General features: G+C 37.1%; 2 protein-coding genes across 2 annotated transcripts; one reads left to right on the top strand and one right to left on the bottom strand.

Annotated features, from left to right (window-relative positions):
- Window positions 1–8,500: 8,500 nt before the first annotated feature.
- Window positions 8,501–12,207, bottom strand: LOC133814503 (uncharacterized). The gene is made up of 4 exons (XM_062247451.1): window positions 11,841–12,207; window positions 11,704–11,762; window positions 9,908–10,153; window positions 8,501–9,787 (listed from the first exon to the last, which is right to left on the bottom strand). The coding sequence occupies exons 1-4, from the start codon at window positions 12,205–12,207 to the stop codon at window positions 8,501–8,503; spliced, it is 1,959 nt and encodes a 652-aa protein (XP_062103435.1).
- A 6,111-nt stretch (window positions 12,208–18,318) lies between these two features.
- Window positions 18,319–21,880, top strand: LOC133818183 (cysteine-rich receptor-like protein kinase 42). The gene is made up of 6 exons (XM_062250911.1): window positions 18,319–19,304; window positions 19,395–19,511; window positions 19,610–19,960; window positions 20,048–20,282; window positions 20,535–20,679; window positions 20,790–21,880. Exons 1-6 carry the CDS (start codon window positions 18,506–18,508, stop codon window positions 21,144–21,146), a joined length of 2,004 nt encoding a protein of 667 aa, XP_062106895.1. The 5' UTR covers window positions 18,319–18,505; the 3' UTR covers window positions 21,147–21,880.
- Window positions 21,881–22,524: the final 644 nt, after the last annotated feature.

Below are 22,524 nucleotides of genomic sequence, written 5' to 3' on the forward strand. Positions count from 1 at the left end.
TGGGGAAATTGCAAAATATCAATAACGGTTATGAAAATAAATACACCTTTGACCGAGTAATTCGAGGACCATTACGACAATTAAAGAGGAGAGCATTAGGTTACCAGCCTACGACTTGCCCATAAATAACACATTCTCGAATGTGAATCATGCACCAACACTTATACAAAAAAATAAAGGCCAGATCAATTGACCTAGAATTCTTCAAACACTTAGAATTTCAGGAAACACCATATCATGGTTCCATTTCATCGATGGACCAAGTTAGATGTTTGAGTTAACTTGAAGCTCACCGATCGAAGAGATCGGTCGAGAAGGAACGAGTTGGGGACACAGATAAGAGTTTGACAATGGAGAAGACGATGGAGCACACCGAAATTATTTTTCACAAGAAGAGCAATCGGTACTAAGCAAATGGGGAGCAGAAATAGACTTGTGCATGTGAAGACCAATCAAGCCTGAGCATGCATAGTAAGAATGCACCCTTCCAAGCAACACGAGCACTCCTGACTTCTAGTCTGGGTTTCACTTCTTGAGAGAGAGGCATTGCTCAGACAAAAGAAGGTGTTCAAGGAGAGAACACACTAATGTTTGCCCCAATGCTTCCAGCAAGGAAACTTCGAAAAAGCATAAGGAGATCTACACCATGGGAGAGTTGTCACAGCTGTTGAACGGAGGCATGGCAAGAGTGGAAAGCTGAGGATGAGTAGAGGAAGTTCTAAGTCGGATTTGTCATCTCAGAAAAGTTTTCCCCGAGTGCAGGAGCGCAAATGCTGAAACCTGCTTTTGAATAATAAATTTCCATTTAGCGTAGCCCTACCTAATTATTGTCCCATCAGGTGGTGACCGCTAGCCAATACACCCCCAGTGACTGCAATCTGCAATTAGGGGTAATGGCCACCAACCATTACACTCCAAGTGCCTGCCGACCGCCCATACTGCCTAAACGAAGAAAAGTTCAGGTAGCAGAAATAAGGCGAGCAAGAAAAGTTTGAGTAGAAGGGACAAGCTATATATGCCAATGTATTAGAACTTTCTAGTGTAGATTGTATCATAACATTTAAATGTATTATGTTAGTGCATGTCAATGCGATGATTAATGAAATTTACATTTTTCCTTGTTTAAATTTGAGCAAACTTGAATTCAGGCATGGTTGAGCATAATCAAATTGACCGATGAACGATATGTTTTTATTTATGTTCAAATCAATTTATGATAATTTTTTTTCACAGATGCTCATATGATTAAGTGTTCCAAAGAATAATTGCATTTTAGTATCGCAGCAAGTTTTTTATGAAAATTGATTTATATATATCTCAAACTTAGTAGATTGCGCAAATAAAATAATCTTCTTCAACAAAAATGAAGACTGAGTGGCTCAACGATTTTGTGTATGAAGTTATTACTAAAAAGACCTTGGGTTCAGTTGTCAATGAATTATAGACTACGCACAATCAAAATCGCCAAAGGAATAAATCGCATCAAAGTTACTATGAACAAGCAAAAATTGAACTATACAGTAGAGTGAAGGATACCACATTTGAGCAGATGGGAAAATAATTTTGTGATTTTGCTAATTATTTGTCTAAGTTCATTTGCAGGAGCATGATAGTTCAGTTAACTAAAGAATGATAGCAACAATTTCATTGCGAAGCTAGTTAGTGTCGTCTGTGTCAATGTACGGGCCAAGCACCATAGGGAGCTGTTCTGCGCGCACACTCAGACAAAGTATTTTGTAAAGCAATAGAGCCCAGCTGATAGCGCAGACAAGCTATGCAGTATGGAAGGCAACTGCTCATCATGCAATGTAAAGTTTGCGAAGCAGCAAGCCAATATCCTTTGTAGAAAATTTTGCTCAAACGACGAGATGAATACCATGGTCGGTGTGCTTTACCTGACAGTGCATCATTATGATTCAGTTTGCTATAATTATTATGGATAGGGGAGGAATGCTTATAAAAGGGCAATAATATAATTGCATAGGAGTGATTCCTACCATCGATACTGATCACGAGTATTGCCTGGGGTAAATGACCTGTATAGTCTTCTATCATAACAAGAGTATGTATTGTAGATGATTGAACACAATCACTAAAAAGAAACTAAGTTGAGACTGAGTAGAGAGAAATAACAAATAAGGTCACTAGAATAAAAGTATGACCACAAAAATTCTTCTTAAGCCAATTTTAAAAGAGCTAAAAAATAGTCTTGTCTTGTTCATAAGTGAAGGGAGGAAGAACATAATCTAAGCTTCAACAAAAGGTACTTAAAACTCTATTTACCATCATCCCCTTAAGAGGTCTCCAATTCAAGGGGTGAGATGCTGGAGTAGTCAGCCAACACGACATTGGTTGATATGGGGTGACTTGGTCCAACTTTAGATGAGGGATCTCCAATGATCGCAGCAACATCTTCAATAGCATTTACAATGGTTGGATCACCTATCTTTTCCTACGCAGAAGATTGTGAGGCTTCCATCTCATTTCTTTGACAGGGTGCACAATTGGCATCATAAACAATTTCATGCGGGTCTCCTACTTCTCTAAGCACCCGGATATGCTCAACAAGGTAATTGATCGTGAAGCCTCCCAATCTTTCAATGTAAACATCAGCACTATATTCACCTACAGTCAAGCCTACATCTGTGAAGTAGGAATGAAGTAGGTCTTGTTTGTCTTTCAGGCTCTAGTTGTCACATTGGATAAGGAAATCCAAGTAGTACGCTACATCATTTCTCCCTTGAATTCTCTTTTTTTGCTCAGCATGATGCCAGTCTGAAATATGGGCTTTTGTACATTCCAGATAACTCTTGTCTAGCTCATGCATAATAAATCAAGTAAGCAATACTGAAGTACAAAATGTGCAATCATTGAAGAGAGGACGGTTCCAATTCTTGAGGATAAGTTAAAAATTATTTTCACCTTCTTTAAACCTTGAACCCTCGCGTTCAAAGATGATATCTCGTTGTTCAATCAAGATGTCACAGTTAAGTGGCCTTCGCGGAGCTGCTCAACATCTTGGACAGCCTTGTTTAGTTTCATTCTAAAGGAAGCGACCATCTCATCCTTTTGTTTGTCAAGCTATTTCATGCTATGTTCACTAGCGCTAAGTTTTCCAACTTCTAACTGAAGCACTGCGTTCTTTAGTTTGAGATTGCTCACCAGGGTTTTACTTTCAGAACAAGCAATTTTCAAAGTGTTTGCGAACTCTTTTGTCTTCTTCATTTTCTCCTTCAACTGTTCATGCTCCTTGTCAAGCTCATAGTGTTTTTGCTACCAATCGCCATTGGAAGCCAATTTTGACTCAAGATCTTGGCACCTGTTCTCTAAGTCTGAGCATCTGGTTTTCATTGCGTCTGCACTTAGCTGAGTCATGATGTTTTAGCTCAGATTGCGCTTCTTGTAGTGCCTTATTCGTATCTCGTACGCGGTTGAGCAAGGTCCGGATAGCACACATGTGTAAAGCAATAACTTATGAATGCTGGTCTCTCAGTGCATCTATGTCAACAACGCTACAAGACTTATGCAACTTCTGAGAGTATTTAGCGTACACATGAGTAGCACGTTCAATGCTCATTAGCATGAATACAAGGTAAGAAAGATTTGCGCATGAAAAAGTTGATTTATTACCAAGGTAAGATGAGCGTCGAGTTTCTCTTGAATGACGACTGTCGTTATCGTGTTGCTCATTTGTAGTGCAGTTTCAGGAAATTGCACACGTGGAAGTTCCAGGATTCTCTTTTCATCAAATATAGAACCGCGCGGTAGTACTAACAATTGAGCAACTTCAAGGGGTACAAAGGGAATCTGTACTATAACCTAATGGGGATTGCCAACTCCAAATTTCAAAATTGCATCAATTTTCACTGAGTGAAAGTGATGCACATGGGGGAGGAACAAGCAAGATATGTTGGACGCAACATTCATGGCTGCGCTGTCAACCACACGACTAGTTTAAGCAAGAGTGGCATTTTGGGCAGAGCTAGCAATGATGTCTTTGGTTTGAGAAGTTATAGAGGCAGTAATGCTAGACAGATGTGCAGTTGGAGCATCCAAGGTCACCACATCCAAACAATTACAATATCATTTGAAGTGATACAAAGCTCAGGGAAGTCTTGGGAGAAATGCAAGTCTTGAAAATCTTCAACGATTAATTCCCTTGAACACTCTACAAAATTGAAGGATTAGGTTGGTAGCTGACCGAAATTCTAGAAACAATAGCAGGGACAGTTAAACTAAGAGGTTGAGCAGTTTCAACAAGAACTGGAGAAGGAAGAGAAATTGAGGAAAGTAGGGCATGAATGCTGGCAGGTGGAAAATCCTCTAGCCCTGTGGAAACAGTAACATTTTCAACAGATGACATGCTTGGTTGAAGGACAATCATTGTGGTGACAACGATGGAGTCCAGGGCAGAAGCACATCTAGGGCTAATCAAGGGAGATTGAATTGAGCTTGTTAAGAGAGGAGGCTATCTAAAACTTAAGTCGGTATGGGAGGCAGTAATACTCCTAGCCCTTGCTAGCATGTTTGAAATTTTTGGGTTGATCCACCATTCCTTGTCAGAGCCAGGCAAGAGGGAAGCTAGAGGTGGTAATTTTGGTGATGGGGAATTTGGCAGGTTGGGTGGAAAAGAACCAGTTGAAGACACATAATGAGAAGAATCGACAAAAAATTTTGGAATTGTAGAAATTTTTGAGCGCTTGGGGGCAGGTGGAAGCTCAGAGGCATTAGTTTTGTCCTTTAATTTAGCCAAATGTTTTCCTTTGGATGCGCCCGAAGTGGAAAGTTTAGGGCATTTGTCCCTGTGCGCTAGTATTTTCCTCTTAGACCTTCGGGCAGAAGGAGAAGGGGCAACAGTAAACTCCTCAACTTCGAGATATGAAGATGCACTGGAAACAACAGTGAAGGAGGGATCAATAGTTGATGGAGTGATGAAAACAGTATCATGAAGGGCAGACGTCACTCCAGGGTTAGCATCGTCACTCAAAGTGTGAGAATGAGAAGGGGAATGGATATTTTGAGCAGACCCATCATCAGAATCCTGCTCATAGTCTGAAACTTCCTCTTAAGCCACACTAGACTGCGCAAAACCTTGAGAAACCATGGGTTGAAGCATGGTCAAATCATTCAATGGCAGGTGAGCATGATGGACAAAGTTAGGGTTGGCTTTATAAGATGTCACACATGCGAGATAACGGTTGAAAAATTGTTGCTCTATTTCTTTATTATGATCAAGTAAGATTAACGTTGCGTGGCGATCAATGGAATGAGGGAAACAAAGCCTGACCATATAACTCTTAATTGGTTCTTTAAACAGGATCCCAATACCAATGGGATCATCCATGTTCTCAAGAATGATCTTGTAAAATCGAAGGTGGGATTCACAATTGTTAGGCCATGCAACGTTCATAGGCCATTTTATCTCTAGAAATTTTTTTAATTAAAAAGTGAGAATTTAACATAAGGTTGTGAAGCAAAAGAAAAAAAAAGTTAGTACTAGAGAGGAAACTAACCTTCTCTAAACACGCGGGATAGAACAAAAATGTCTTTAGGTATGTAAGGGGGATACCAATTGCCCCCAATCACAAAAGAAAGCCCATCCCAATTTTTATGACTGAGGATCGATCTTTGAACATGAAACACCCCTTTTTAGGGGTAAGATAGAAGGTAGTAAATGGTTGATTTTCGAGCATGCGATTGCATTGAGTTCGCGTAAAACAACAAATAGCTTGGACAACATTAGGGACCAACTGCATAAAGTGAATCCCAGTAATTTCAAGCACATGTACGAGAAGACGAGGGATTGGAAATCGAAGCAATTTCGGATGCTTGGGCCCGATGACAGTTTTGTTTGAGCACATATGTCTTCATAATGTCATTTTTTGAGTTCTTCATCGCTTAGCCGCCTGATAGTAATTTCAGAAGGGAGTGTGCATTTGCGTTCAAGATCACTAAATGCCTCTGCATACTTCTCTTTGATGGTTTTCAGACTTCTGATAGCCTTACTTTAAGAAGCTGTAGACGAAGCTTTAGTAGAATTCTTGGAAGAGCATTTGGATGTCATTGATGATCAATTTTTCAAAGGGAAATAAGACCTAACAGTAAATGAAGATGAAACCAGAAATAGTTTGAGGAAAAGAAAGGGGAAGGAGACTTAAGAAGGAAGGAAATAAAATTTTTGCGAATGAAAGATAATTGAATAATGGGGAGATAGACGAAGAGTCGAGGCGGTTAGATGAGAGAGAAATTTTTCTTGCTTGGTTGACTCGAAATTTGAAAGATGGGATTGATAATAAATGCTTTGCAAGAAATCAGGCACGTGTGCAGATCAATGTGAGATCACGGCAGATCAATGTGAGATCACAGAGCAGAGCGAATAGAAATGGCTCAGAAATCGCCTTTGTTCATTAGCTCATAATGCTAGTGAAAAAAGGCAAGGGACAATTGTATGGGAATAATTTCCCCAAAGTGACGTGGCATTGTATAACGGAAGAGAAAATGCCCATTTTTAAGAAAGATTCCATTAAAGAAATTGAAGTATGATTAATGAGCCCTCAGCTGAAAATGGATGAAATATTTGTTGAGCCCTCGGTTCACAATGAACAAATAAGATTGATGAACTCTGAGCTCCAAATGATTGAATAGATTAATGAGCTCAAAACGATTGAATAGATTGATGTTTTTGAGATCTGAGCTCAAAACGATTGAATAGATTGATGAGCTCCGAGCTCAATATGATTTAATAGGTTGATGAACTCTGAGCTCAAAATGGTTGAATAGATTGATAAGCTCTGAACTCAAAATGACTGAATATATTGATGAACTTTGAGCTCAACATGAATGGATGGATGAATAAGTGCTGAGCTCAAGACCGATAGGTCGAAAGACGAGCCCAGAACTTAGATTGCGCAAGAAGATTGATGAACATTTGAGCTCATAACGTAAAGGGAAGAAAAGGCGGGAAGAGGGTTTAAAAAGTTAGACACATGGATCAATCACGATAAACTTTCTTAACCTGATTCTTTGCCATTTTCTATAAATGGGATATAAGAGACTGAAATTCTGTTTTTAGTAATTACCAGATTAATTAAACAATGAATTAATTAAAATGCGGAATGGTAATTAGTTGTTTACACAGAAAACGGTTCTGTCGGGACAGAATCCGAACTTGTCACGACAGAACTGAACATAAAAATTAGACAGTGCAAAAATTAAAGAACACAGCGAATTTTTACAAGGTTCAGAAACCCTTTCGGATATCCTACTCCTTGGGGCCACGCCCAGAGAATAAACCAATTAGTAAAGAAACAAAGTGTACAAAAGCATTGACTTAAACAATGTAAGACTCCCTCTTAAACTATTGCCGCAATCTTGTTGTACTCTTCTCTACGAATCTGATTTGATGAAACGCTGATTCTCTTGAACTCCCTTCAAAGAACAGCGAGTGCACACTTCCTCCCGAAGTGAGACTTAGATCGAATCCCCTCCCGAAGATCCTTATGAACACGTTCACAATAGACACTATCTGATTGCAATGGACTAGATAGATATCCACAAGTACACTCAGTACACTTACAAAGATTAAGGTGAACAAACTTAATCTCTACAAATAAACACACTCTTCAAAATAGCATAACGTTTACAAATATTCAAAATGGAAGAGGTGAAAAATCCAAAGGCCTTGGCAAGGTATTTATAGGCAGGGAAATCGTCCAAGGCCATGATTTTATGGTATATTTGGAATCAATTTACGAATTCCTTTGATTTAGGAAATCAGCCAGCCATATGTATTCTGTGTCGACAGAAAAGGAAACTGATGAGTCAGCAACGAAATCAGTCTCATCTGGCAAAACAAACATGGTCATTTCTTTTGACCATGTTTATTTTCGACAACAACTTAATTCCAGAATAGACATAATCCCTGAAAATAATCTCAAGATATTTGCACAATATATTTTTACCAAAAATTGATTATTTGAGATAAATAAGGTAACAAATATATTCACACTTAAAGATCTTTTCACATTACAAAACCAGCTGAAAATATTTCCAATAAAACCGAAAATCAATATGGAGATATGCTACTGATTTTTCTTTAAACAATTAAAATATTTTGTCTAAATTAAAGTTTAGCCAAAAATGGATTTTACAATCTCCCCCTTTGGCAACTTGATAGACAAGAATATTTTAAGTGTTTATTTTGAAAATATCCTGCAAGATAAGACAGGTTAGAGCAAATAGCAAAAATAGCAAAATAGCAATGGATTGCTCCCCCTGCGAAAATGATCACAAATGTAACAAGGATAAAAAATTATAGCATGACTCCCCCTGCGAAAAGCAATTCAAATGTAACTGATCAAAATGAAAAATGAACCACTAGTACTCCCCCTTTTTGTCTAGCAAGAAGCCAAAGGAGTGGCCCAAAAAACAAAAAGACACTAAGAAAGCGTTCTTTTACAATTTATTAAAAAAGAAAAGAGCAAAATAAAACTAAATGAACTCAGTTGGAAGGATCGGCTGCAAAGCGAGACACCATGGTTGAGAGATAACTCTTGAGGCTGATCACTTCTGTTTGAACAGATTCCAGGGTGGCCTTGACACCAGCGTGTTCAGCAGCAACAGAATCAGCATCGCCAGTCTTGAGAGCAATTCCTTTAGTTGCTTTGACAGTTGAAGGTTCCTTCTTGAGTTTGTAGTTTGCTCCGGCACTAGAAGGAGTCAAGATCTCATATTCCAAGAGAAGATGCTTTTGAGAATCAAGCAACTTGTAGATCAAATGGGGAAACACCAAATATTGACCTTTTTTTTTGGCATTTTCTAAGGCAGTGATCTGATCAAAAATGAGAGAGGCAAGATCAACTTGGAGACCAGTTCCGACTTTGTTCAGAAAGAAGGCCGTGTCAAAGGTAATGGTGGAGGTATGAGTAGTGGGAATCCAATTGGAGGTGGCAAATTTGTGAAGCACAGCATAGTAATAAGTAAGATCAGTTACTTTGAGAACTGAGTGAGGTTCCCAAACCATATTTTGTCCCACCAACTCCAAAAGCACCTTATCTTTGTTAAACTCCACGGCAACATTATCAACAGAAAGAGGCAAATTAAGAACCTTGGCAATTTCAGCAGCATTGAACAAATACCGATTCTCTCGGACATAAACTTGTCCAAACATAAAATACTTCCTATCAAACAAATCATCATTGAGATTGGCATAGAATTCTTGAACAACTCTAGGAACAAAACCATCCAGCCCGGTTAAAGAACCTAACCACCCCCGATCCTCAACATTTTTTATGACTCCAAACACTCTATGGGCCGAGAATGAAATTTTTTTCTCACAGATAAAATCACGATGCACATAGTGCTTCATATTTTTCTCATTGTCATTGAAACAAAAATTTAGAGAGTGAGCCTTAAAGGAAGAACCTAGAGAGACTTTGGGACCCAAAGGAGACTTGGTGCGAATCTCAGGAATTTTCACTGATTTCTTGCCCTTTGGTGAAACAGGAGGGTCCTCTGATGGGTCAGATTCGTCTTCAAAGCCAACATTTTCCTCAAGAGAGGGGTCGTCTTCAAGGGGATCTTCATCAGAGGGAACACAATATGAAGAAGGGTCAGTTTCAGAAGAAGAACAAGGTGGAGGAATTTTCTTTACCTTTGACCTAAACTTGGAACGAGGAGTGGAACCCACGGGAGATGAAGCCTTTGGTGAGGAATCAGACGGATCAGTCCCTTTGGAACAAGGAGATTTTCGAAAAGAAGAGACCTGGAACCAACCCTTGCTTTTCTTCTAGGGAGCAAGCACATCAGGTGACTCTGAGGAATCAGAATGGGCTTTGGCAGGATCACGACCATGATCAGAGACATCCTCTGATGGAGATGCTCAGCCCCTTTTGGAAGACCCTGGGACAGAGGCGAGCGGAGCCGCCGATGTAGGGAGTTCAGTCGGAACTTTGGGGGCTTCAAGGTCCGGAATGACCACGGCTTTGCTCGTGGTGATGGAACCATCAATGTGGATGGGATGAGACAAAGTACTCTTCCGAGCTTTCTTCTTGGTGAGGGATGGAGATGCAGTCAATGAACCAGCCACTGACTTGACAGACCGAGAGCCATTTCCTCTGGTTCTCACCATTGTTGCACGAGAATGAGAGAAAAACTGCCAAGGGAAAACAAAGAACCAAAAAGAAGAAGAATGGAGACAGTTGAAGTATTGGGCCCAAGGAAATCCGAATATAAAGACAGAAAAAGGTAGGGATTTGATCTTTAATTCCTTTATTTGACAATTAAAAAGGATAAACACTTTTGGAAAGAACACACCAAATATCTCAATAATAACTGCCAACAATAGTGCACGACACAAATTGGGAAACAAGCCAAAAATGGAAACTTTTGATCTTAATAAAATATGAGATAAGGACAAAAGCAATCAAGATACAACATACCCTTTTTGACACACATAGATTTGATTTCCCTCAAAAAGAAATATATTATTATATAATTATATATATATATTATTATTTTTTTATATATATTTTTTTTATTATATTATATTAAGTAGAAGAATCGAATGTACCAAAAAAAATATCCCATTTTGATTAGTGCCCAATGTCTTCGTGCCCTTGCATGTGGAGAAAGAAACAATCATTATATCAAAACACATTTTTACTATAAGGTTTAGAAAATACATTTAATATAAATCATGCTTTTATTTTTCAAAATAAGATATCACAAAACATTTATTCCAATCACAAAAAATATTTCACTCAAATCAATCAGTGTGTATGAGACTTACAAATTTTGCCCAACAGTGTATCTCAAGCATTTGTGTGTGATTGTGAAAGTAGAGATCATTGCCCTGTATGGCAATTTTTAGCCTTTTTCAGGGACATTGCCCTATGTGGCAATTGTTAGCCTTTTTCTCGATGAGTAACCAAATTAGACGCTTTCACACTACACTGAAGGCTTGTTTTTAACAGTGGTAGAGTATCTTCTACATAATTGTTAGTTACATAGTTCCAACTTACTCAAGGTTAAGAAATTTACACAACAGTGTAGGTAGCTCTATTCTAAGATGGAGCTTGAAATACTTTTCGAGGAACAAAAGATCACACACAAAAACACAGATTGAATTGAAGAAATATTAATTGGAGGGACTATTTGTTTTTTGAATTTTATTTTAAAGAAAAATAGCATGAAATATATTAACTATAATTTCTAACCTAAAGTAAAAATATATTTTGACAAAATGATTGAGACTTTTTCGGTGAGCAAGGACAAGGAGACATCACACAACTTTTTCAAGCACAGGGATAAGGTACAACACAAACCCATTTAATTGGGGCAAACCCCCAAGGATTTCCTGAGGGAATCAAACCTGCCTGTATCAAGGGCTTTTGTAAAAATATCTACAATCTATTTGTCAGTCTCAATATATTCTAAGATCAAATTTTTATTTTCAACAAGTTCCCTAATAAAATGATGACGAATGTCAATGTGTTTAGTGCGAGAGTGTTGGACAAGATTTTTTGAGATATTAATAGCACTAGTGTTATCACAGAAAATAGTCAAAGTTTTAAGATCAAACCCATAATCTGTCATCATTTTTTTCATCCACAACAATTGCGCACAACAGCTTCCTGCAGCTATGTACTCGGCCTCAGCAGTAGACAGAGAGATAGAATTTTGTTTCTTGCTATGCCAGGAAACCAGATTGTTTCCCAGATAAAAACATCCCCCACTTGTACTCTTTCGGTCATCTGCATTTCCTGCCCAATCAGCATCACTAAAGCAAACAAGGTTAGAGTTTGTTTCCTTTGAGTACCAAATTCCATATTCCTGAGTACCATTTACATAACAGATGATTCGCTTTGCAGCTGTCACATGTGATTCCATAGGATCTCCTTGATATCGAGCACATACCCCCACACTGTAGCTTATATCAGGACAGCTGGCTGTGAGATACAGAAGACTTCCAATCATGCTTCTGTACAAGGTTGGATCAACTTTAACACCACTTTCATCCTTGGTTAGTTTGACTATGGTTCCCATTGGTGTTTTGGCGTGTTTGGCAGACTCCATCCCAAATTTCTTGACCAGATTTTTTGCATACTTACTTTGAGAGATAAAAGTTCCATCTTCTGACTGTTTGACTTGCAAACCTAGAAAATAGGTTAACTCACCTACCATACTCATTTCAAACTCATTCGTCATTTGTTTGACAAATTCCTACACTAAAGTGTTAGAAGTAGAGCCAAAAACAATATCATCAACATAGATTTGAGCAATGACAATATCAGAATAAACATTTTTGATGAAAATAGTTTTATCTACTCCTCCTCTTTTATACCCATTTGAAACAAGGAATTGAGTCAATCTTTCATACCAAGCTCTAGGAGCCTGTTTCAGACCATAGAGAGCCTTTTTAAGTTGAAAAACATGATTAGGATTATGTGGATCTTCAAATCCTTTTGGTTGTTCAACAAATGCTTCCTCATTCAAATTTCCATTTAAAAATGCAGATTTGACATCCATTTGAAAAAGTTTGAATCCAACAACACAGGAAACAACCAATAGCAATCTTATTGACTCAAGTCTTGCGACAGGGGCAAAAGTTTCATCAAAATCAACTCCTTCAATTTGAGTATACCCCTGAGCAACTAGCCTAGCTTTATTTCTTATTATTGTACCAAATTCATCAGTTTTATTTTTGAAAATCCATTTGGTACCAATAACATTTGTATGATTTGGCCTAGGAACAAGAGTCCATACCTTATTTCTTGTGAATTGTTCCAATTCTTCTTACATTGCTTTTATCCATGACTCATCATTCAGGGCTTCTTTCACATTTTTTGGTTCAAAGCTGGATGTAAAACAAACGAATTGAACCAAATTCACATACCTTTTTCTTGTTACCATGCTTTCTTCAATATCACCAAGAATGAGATCTGAAGGATGATTATTTTTTATTATGGTAAAAGGTTCTCTCTGTATTGAATCTGTGATGATTTCTGGCCTTTCCTTTGTTGATCGATCGGACGATGTTGGAACAGATTCAGCTTCTGTTGTAACAGATTCAGTATGAGAGGGCACAACATCATCTTTTTTCACCGTAGGAGATTCTGTCTGAGAGGTTTCTGCAATAAACTTGTCAATTTCTTCTTCATTGGAATATTCAGAAAAATCTTTTAAATCATCAACAACAACATTGGATGATTCCATTACAGCTTGAGTTCTCATGTTAAAAACACGATAAGCTCTACTATTCATAGAATATCCAAGAAACACTCCTATATCACTTTTTGAATCAAATTTTCCAATATTCTCACGATCTCTGAGAATATAGCATATGCAACCAAAAACATGAAAATAACTTACATTGGGCTTTTTACCTTTCCAAATTTCGTAGGGAGTTTTGAAAGTACCTGGCCTAAGAAAAACTCGATTGATTGTGTAGCAAGCAGTGAATATTGCTTCTGCCCACAATCGTTTAGAGAGTTTTTTACTGTTTAGCATTACTCTGGCCATCTCCTGCAAGGTTCTATTTTTTCTCTCAACAACCTCATTTTGTTCTGGAGTCTTGGGAGCTGAGAACTCATGAGAGATTCCTAGAGATTTACAGAAATCATCATAAAAAATATTCTCAAATTCTTTACCATGATCACTTCTAATTCTCACAATCTTGCCTATATTGCAATCTTTTTCAACTCTCAATTTAATGCACAGATTTTTGAAAGCATCAAACATGTCTGATTTTTCCCTTAAGAAGTCAACCCAAGTAAAACGTGAAAAATCATCAACACACACAAAGATATACCTTTTTCCATGATACTTTCAACTTGAATGGGACCCATAAGATCCATGCGCAAAAGTTCAAGAACTTTTGAAGTATTGATTCCCGTGACAGTTGTGTGGGAGTTTTTTAATTGTTTCCCCAACTGACACGGTTCACATTTACCTGCAGATTCATTACCCAACTTGGGTAAACCACAAACTAATCCTGCACTTGCAATTTTTTTCAAACTTTTGAAATTTATATGACCCAGTTTCTCATGCCATAAATCAGTGGTATTACTTATAGCAGAGTGACATGTGAGAGATGGAGAAAGAGTATAGCAATTATCAATGGATCTATATCCTTTCAATACACTCACGCCATTTTGATCAACATCATTGCAATCATAACGAGAAAAATTTACAGTGAAGCCTTGATCACAAATTTGACTTATACTAATTAAATTAGCCTTAAGTCCTTCAACAAGTAAAACATTTCTCAATTTTGGTAAACCATCAAGACTCAGAGTACCTTTTCCAAGAATATTACCTGACATACCATCACCAAAGGTTACTCCACCACATTTCATAGATTTGAAATTGGTGAGTATATTTGCATCACCTGTCATATGTCTAGAGCATCCACTATCAAAATACCAAGAATTAGAAGCACGAGATTTATGACAAAGTAAAAGCAGCAAGACAAGTTTTTCTTGTTTTTTCAACCCAAACATATTTTGAAGGTTTTCTCACAACATGTTTTGTTTTACTATAATGATTTAAATAATTGTTTTTGAAAACATTCATCATAGTAAAACATCTGGGTCGGATGTGTCCTTTCATTCCACAGAAATGACATATTGGAATGAATCGATCTGTGTTGGGTCTTTTGAGAAAATTGCTCTGTTTAACAGATGTGGAAACAGATTTGCTTTTTTTTGAATCAACTGTGTGAGATGTACCTGCAGAAAAGTTAGCGGATGCAACAGAATGTATTCCAGATTTCACAAAAATGGTTTTTCCTTTTGATTTAAAACCATCAGATCCCAATCCAGAAAAATTACCAGCTTTTTGACCTGCATCAATAACATCATCCAAAATCCTGGAATTTGGATTAAGCATTTTAACACCTTTAATCATGTGATTAATTTCATGTGCCAATCGCTTAATTTCACAATCTTTTGCAATAATTTTTTCTTCAAGATTGTTCACAATGTTTACAAGATCATCATTCTTTTCCTATAAGAATTTATTATTGCTTGCCATTAACCGATTATCAGAACAAACCCTTAACCATTGATCATACATATCTTTGTATGATTCTTTCAGAGAATCCTCGTCTAGATCAGACTCACTAGATTCACAATCAGAATTATCTTCCTGTACAGTATTGTTTAGACAAACAACCCTTTTATTATCCTGCAAATTTAGTGTTAATGCAGAAACAACAGAGGTTAAGGCAAGATTCAAGTTATCTTCCTCATCACTACTTTCAGAGTCCTGATCACTCCAAGTAGCTGCCATTACCTTTTTATTTTTCTTCAGTGTGTTAGCACATTCAGATTGAATGTGACCAAATCCTTCACATTCCCTGCATTGCACGCCTCTTTTATTGTTATTGTCAAAAGGTCTAGAAAATTGATTACCTTTGGAAGATTTGAACAAGGATTTTTTGTTACCAATCTTTTTCATGTATTTTTGAAAATTTTTGGTCAACAAAGCCATTTCGTCTTCACCATCATTTTCTTCAGAATCTTTTATTTTGGATGATTTGAGAGCAACTGATTTTTCTTTGGGAGCAATTGGATTTTCCTTTTGGCGAATTTGTTGATTGAGTTCAAACGTTCGCAATGAACCCATCAATTCCTCAACTTTCATTGTGTCGATATCTTTGGCTTCTTCAATTGCTGTGAGCTTTGTTTGAAACCTGTCAGGAAGTACTCTAACCATTTTTCGAACTAACACATTATTTTCTAATTTTTCTCCCAAAGAAAAATATTCATTAGCTATATCAGACAATCTTTCATAGAATTCTGTGAGAGACTCAGTCTCTGTCATTCTGAGATTTTCAAATCTTGCAGTTAACATAACGAGCCTAGAACGTTTTACATCAGCAGTTCCTTCAAATTGAGTTTGAAGGATTTCCCAAGCTTCTTTGGCAGATTCACACGAAGATATTAATTTTATGTAACCTTCACCAACGCCATTAAAGATAGCATGCAAAGCTTTGTTGTTATAATTGGATAATTTATCTTCAGCATCAGTCCAGTTAATTTCAAATTTTACCTTTGTGACATCATCAGATTCAGACGGGGGTGTCCAACTGGTTAAGATTGATCTCCATGCCTTTTCTTCTTGTGATTTAATAAAGTCTCTCATCCTAACCTTCCAATAAGGATAGTTGGAATCATTCAACAAAGGAGGACGAGTTATAGATCCACCTTCTGCAAAGAAAGACATTTCACAAGACACAAAACAAACGAAAAAATACAAGATCGCACTAAGAGTTTAGTAACCCGCTCTGATACCAATTGAAATTCCGTTTTTAGTAATTACCAGATTAATTAAACAATTAATTAATTAAAATGCAGAATGGTAATTAGTTGTTTACATAGAAAACGGTTCTGTCGGGACAGAATCCGAACTTGTCACGACAGAACTGAACATAAAAATTAGACAGTGCAAAAATTAAAGAACACAGCGAATTTTTACAAGGTTCAGAAACCCTTTCGAATATCCTACTCCTTGAGGCCACGCCCAGAGAATAAACCAATTAGTAAAGAAACAAAGTGTACAAAAGCATTGACTTAAACAATGTAAGACTCCCTCTTAAACTATTGCCGCAATCTTGTTGTACTCTTCTCTACGAATCTGGTTTGATGAAACGCTGATTCTCTTGAACTCCCTTCAAAGAACAGCGAGTGCACACTTCCTCCCGAAGTGAGACTTAGATCGAATCCTCTCCCGAAGATCCTTATGAACACGATCACAATAGACACTATCTGATTACAATGGACTAGATAGATATCCACAAGTACACTCAGCACACTTACAAAGATTAAGGTGAACAAACTTAATCTCTACAAATAAACACACTCTTCAAAATAGCATAACGTTTACAAATATTCAAAATGGAAGAGGTGAAAAATCCAAAGGCCTTGGCAAGGTATTTATAGGCAGGGAAATTGTCCAAGGCCATGATTTTCTGGTACCTTTGGAATCAATTTGCGAATTCCTTTGATTTAGGAAATCAACCAGCCAGATGTATTCTGTGTCGACAGAAAAGGAAACTGATGAGTCAGCAATGAAATTAGTCTCATCTGGCAAAACGAACATGGTCATTTCTTTTGACCATGTTTATTTTCGACAACAACTTAATTCCAGAATAGACATAATCCCTGAAAATAATCTCAAGATATTTGCACAATATATTTTTACCAAAAATTGATTATTTGAGATAAATAAGGTAACAAATATATTCACACTTAAAGATCTTTTCACATTACAAAACCAGCTGAAAATATTTCCAATAAAACCGAAAATCAATATAGAGATATGCTACTGATTTTTCTTTAAACAATTAAAATATTTTGTTTAAATTAAAGTTTAGCCAAAAATGGATTTTACAGAGACCTATCTTAGGTCTCTCGAATTTTAGATTGATGAAAGTTTGCATAGACTGTGGATTGTGAGTAAGAACAATATACTGACGTAAGCATCAGAATATCTTCTTGCAGGTACTTCCCTTTTGTTCTTTCTAGACAATCCATTGAAGAACACATTTATACTATTGGTTTAACTAACAGAATGTGTATTAATTAACGGGACTACATTAACAAATGTCTACAATTGAATTTGTGTTCAAATGAAAATAAAAAAAAAAGATTTGGGGAAGATTTTGACCCAAATAGATTCAATATTAAATTTAACTAATCACAAAATGTAGCATCCAACTTATTACACATGTTGAATTTAAAAAAGTCCTAATATTATAAATTAAAATATTATCATCATCACAAGTTAGATTAAGCACCAAACGGTGTCTTATGTCTATCCTCGTGCTAAATGTATTAAAGTTTTGCTTAAGAAAAAGACAGGAGAGCTTCCAAAATATTAAACCAATAAAATGAAAGGAAGAAAAATTCAACATTGAAAATATTCTAGCGCAAAAAGTTTTATTTTTTATTAAACAACTTTAGTTGATGGAAAAATCACTCGTAAAAAATTGAAGTCTGAAAGACTATGGGTTGAAGCAGGTATGCCAACTACGTGAGCTAACAATAGTAATATATTCTAGAAAGAAACCATGGAAAGAACAACATTTTAGTACAATTAATTATAAAAGATCATACAGGTCAATTTGGAACAGCAAAGATAGAATAAAGTTATTTTTTTTTTCTAAAAATAAAACTAATAATAAAAGTAAAGAATATAAGATTATAAAAGAAAAGTGTGATCCAAATAATCAATTTTATGATCATCATCTTAATTAACTTTTTATGCAATTAATAATGACTCTGTTCTTCCTAACCCAGAGACCAGCTGCTTTCACTTGCGTTTCAGTGATAATGACCCAAAAGAATAAAAAAATTCAGAAGAAGCAGTAGTAATATTTGTAGTCAAATTTGGCAGCTTTTTTTGTATTACTAATAATAATACTCTCTCTTGTTTTTTTTTTTTTTTTTAACTTTCTCAGTTTTGATGTTTTTGCTCTGCGACTACATTACACAGTAGATTGATGATGAAAACCATGCAAATTTTGATTTCCAATGAGAAAAACAAGACATGGGATTTCATATCCTTGGTCTCGATGGCCATAATATTCTCTTTTCTTTCATGCCCATGTCTCTCCGATCCTAGAATCACCGAAGCCAGCCTCTACTGCGGCATCGGGAAACCTCCGGCGAAGGTGAGCTTGGTTCCGACTTTCGTCAGAGAAATGGAGAGCATTGCCCAAGGCGTCAACACAAGCCAATGGGCCACTCATTTCGATAACTCTACAAATGGGCTGCCCATGTACGGTTTAGCCCAATGTCATCAAGACCTGTCCCATATGGATTGTCTCCTCTGCTACGCCGCCAGTCGAACCAGGCTTCCCCGTTGCTTGCCCTCCGTCTCGGCTCGAATTTACCTCGACGGATGTTTTCTTCGGTACGATAATTACAGCTTCTATAACGAGAGTACCGACGCAGTTCGTGATTCGTTCAACTGCAGCGCGATATCTGCGCCGTTGGATGGTTCGACTTCGAGGTCGAAATTCGTGGCCGAGGTTGGGTTCGTGATTGGGAACGCGACGAGGGCTGCTACGGTTAAGAATGGTAGTGGGTTTGGCGTGGCGGCGGGAGATGGTGTTTACGCCTTGGCTCAGTGTTGGAAAACCGTCAGCGCCGAGGGCTGCCGAGCTTGCTTGCAGAAGGCGAGTACGGCTGCGAAGAAGTGTGCGCCGAAGAGAGAAGGGAGGAGTATGAACGCAGGGTGCTATTTGAGATATTCGACTGAGAAGTTCTATAACGATGAGGCAGAAGCAGAGAAGAGGAGTGAGTCCAGAAAATTTCTCAGTAACCAAACAGAATTCAACACTTTGTCTTATGTGTATATATGTATTTTACATTTTCTTTGCGTTTCAGGCACTTCGAGAAGAAGAGGAATCATTATAGCGATTGTTCTAGCAGCAGCAGCATTCTTAATGCTGTCTCTGTTTGGTGCCTATGCAGCCTATGCTAAAATGATTAAGATTAAAGCTGGTATGACTTTCTGCCTTAACAATTCTCCAGTTTGAAAAGAATGAACAAGAAAATGGTACTAATTTAATGTACTTTTTTCTGTTGAATTTTTCATCTAGCTCGGCGTAACATGGGCCAGAGCTCTTTCTGTTTTAACAAGTCTAGTTTGAGTTTCAAATATGAAACACTTGAGAAAGCCACAGATTATTTCAGTCCCTCAAAGAAAATTGGACAGGGTGGAGCTGGTTCTGTGTATAAGGGGACTCTTCCAAATGGGAAAACTGTAGCAGTTAAGAGATTGATCTATAATACAAGGCAATGGGTGGATGAGTTCTTCAATGAAGTTAATTTGATTAGTGGAATGCAACACAAGAACCTTGTTAAACTTCTTGGTTGTAGTATTGAAGGCCCGGAGAGCTTGTTGGTGTATGAGTATGTACCCAACAGGAGCCTCGATCAGTTTCTTTTTGGTAAATTTTCTTTTTCTCTACATTAGTTCTCAATTTGAATGGTTGCAATACAAGCAAAGGGTCCTAATATTATATTTTGAAATGCAGAGAAGAACAAGGTTCAGATTCTGAACTGGAAGCAGAAGTTTAACATCATTGTTGGAACAGCCGAGGGGCTTGCCTATCTTCATGGAGGTTCCCAGTTAAGAATAATCCATAGGGACATTAAAAGCAGTAATGTTCTTCTTGATGAGAATCTGACTCCCAAAATTGCAGACTTTGGGCTTGTTCGTTGTTTTGGTGCTGATAAGACTCATCTCAGCACTGGGATTGCTGGAACACTGTGAGTTAAAATCTCCCTTTTTTATTGGGATTTTTCTTATGTGCACTTTGTACTGTTCTCTTTAAGATTGAGAGTACCTAAAAGTTTGGTGGCTTATTAAAAATAAACTTTTCATTCCCTTTCTATAATTATTATTACACCCTACTTTTTCTCTTTGCCGACCTGCCAGTTCCCATTAGGTAGTTTCTCAATATGAAACTTTTTCTTTGGTTCCCCTTATGATTAATGATTGTATACCATAATGTGAAACAGAGGATATATGGCTCCTGAATATCTTGTTCGAGGACAACTCACAGAAAAAGCAGATGTGTATAGTTTTGGAGTGTTGGTGCTTGAAATTGTTTGCGGTAGAAGAAACTGTGCTTTCACACAAGATTCAGGCTCTCTTTTACAAACAGTAAGCATCTTTACTTAGATTGTCGAAATGGGTTCTTGAGATTATTTGAGAAAGTGGGAAATATTCACTCTTAAGCATCTTACTCAGTGAGATTGTTTGACTTTATACAGATTTGGATGCTCTACAAGTCAGATAAGTTGGCCGAAGCTGTTGACTGCATGAAAGGTGACATCCCAGCAAAAGAAGTAGCCAATGTGCTTCAAATTGGGCTTCTTTGCACGCAGGCCTCGGCCTCTTTTAGACCATCCATGACTGCAGTAGTTTCAATGCTAACCAACAGGGAAAAGGAGATACCAGCTCCAAACCAACCCCCATTTCTAAACGCCAGTGCTTTAAACCCAACCAGCTCCACAAGGTCTTACAGCTCACAGAGCTTAGTATCGAACGCCGTGACTAGAGTTGAAGCGTCCTACACATCTTCAGAGATTTCTAGCTCCAACAGTTCAGTAGGGCAAACAAGAATATGAGAAATAACTGGCATAGATAGTTACAAAACTAAACTGAGTCCAAGTAGAGTTCACCATGTCCAGAGAGACTGATACTAGCAAGTACAAGATTCGAACTTTGTGAAGTGATTACTTTACTTGATAGCAAAACCATTACTAATCATGCAAATGGGAAAGAGGCAAATTATTTGGATGGTTTACTCATACATACTGCCACAAGGGTTGGTTTAACAGTACGGTTACTCAAGTTTTTGTTATGTGAAAAGCAAATCTGAATTGATATACAGTACACAATGTTGGAATATATATTTTTTATATATAGAATCAAGGGACCACCTCCAAAAATTGATGCTTACCATAAATTTCAAAAGGAGGAGGTGGGGACAGTTTGATTAGGACCTGCTTAATGGTATTAGTCTCACACTCATTGGGGGGCCTTGTTTCATTTCCTTATGGCTTATACTCTACTTGAGCTGTCATGAACATTATCTTCTTTAGACAAAACCGGTGTATTATATGGTTTAATCTGTAATGCGAATTGGTACTTGTCACTGGGACAGGTACAATGCTTTTATAATTGTTATTGAATTATACAGCATTATATAGGTAGTGGTAGTTAGGTAATATTAATAACACTAGATGTGACATCTTGAATAGACATAGACTATACAAAAGTGGTGAGTTTGCATATCTATGATATTATATAATTAATTGTGTAATAAATGAGGAGATTGTTGCTTTGATGAGCACAACAATATCTTTTTAAGCTAACTTGTACCTTAATTTACTCCCTAAATGGGACCATAAACTCCTAACTTATTTCTATCCTGAAAGATATGAAATTACGTGAAAGCAAAATAAGTATCTTTAAAATCAAGTTTATTGACAATGTCTACTGAAACACTAAGATTAAATAGCATTGTAAAGACATTGAGAAAAAGACATTATAGAGGAGCTTAGAAGTGCACATTTTTATTTTTTTTACATAAATTCATTGCCTTGTTATCACTTTCAGAGAGAATATGAATTGTATAATGAGAAAGCCTCCAAATAAAAAACCATTTCTGTGATCTGTCACACTACCCTAATCCAAATCAAGGCATAAATCTAAATTCTCAACTGAGTTACTCTCATCTCATCCCAAAAATTTATTTGCAATAAAATCAAACGTAAGCTACAAACTCAGTCATGTCTAATCAATAGGGTCAATAGGTTCACGTATTACAAAAGTATAAAATCTCATTACATAAGACCATGCATTAAAAGACATAAAGTTAAAACAACATAGTTTTTATTTATTTATTTGGATAGCTATACTTGTTATTTGTGTACATATCCCTACTTATCTTCGACCACAACACTCACTTCACCCCTGTCAAGCATATCGTAAAATTCCTTC

The sequence above is a fragment of the Humulus lupulus genome, chromosome 2 (genome assembly GCF_963169125.1).
Source record: "Humulus lupulus chromosome 2, drHumLupu1.1, whole genome shotgun sequence".
Lineage (NCBI taxonomy): Eukaryota > Viridiplantae > Streptophyta > Magnoliopsida > Rosales > Cannabaceae > Humulus > Humulus lupulus.

Excerpts from the sequence above, each read along its gene's own strand:
- LOC133818183 (XM_062250911.1), top strand. The coding sequence starts at position 18,506 with ATGATGAAAACCATGCAAATTTTGATTTCCAATGAGAAAAACAAGACA. Across the intron at positions 19,305-19,394 it reads GGCAGAAGCAGAGAAGAGGA|GCACTTCGAGAAGAAGAGGA; the intron begins GTGAGTCCAGAA and ends TTTGCGTTTCAG. Across the intron at positions 20,680-20,789 it reads CAGGCTCTCTTTTACAAACA|ATTTGGATGCTCTACAAGTC; the intron begins GTAAGCATCTTT and ends GACTTTATACAG.
- LOC133814503 (XM_062247451.1), bottom strand. The coding sequence starts at position 12,207 with ATGACGAATGAGTTTGAAATGAGTATGGTAGGTGAGTTAACCTATTTT. Across the intron at positions 11,763-11,840 it reads AATCATCTGTTATGTAAATG|GAAATGCAGATGACCGAAAG; the intron begins GTACTCAGGAAT and ends CTGATTGGGCAG. Across the intron at positions 10,154-11,703 it reads TTTATCTGGGAAACAATCTG|TTTTTCTCTCATTCTCGTGC; the intron begins GTTTCCTGGCAT and ends TTCCCTTGGCAG.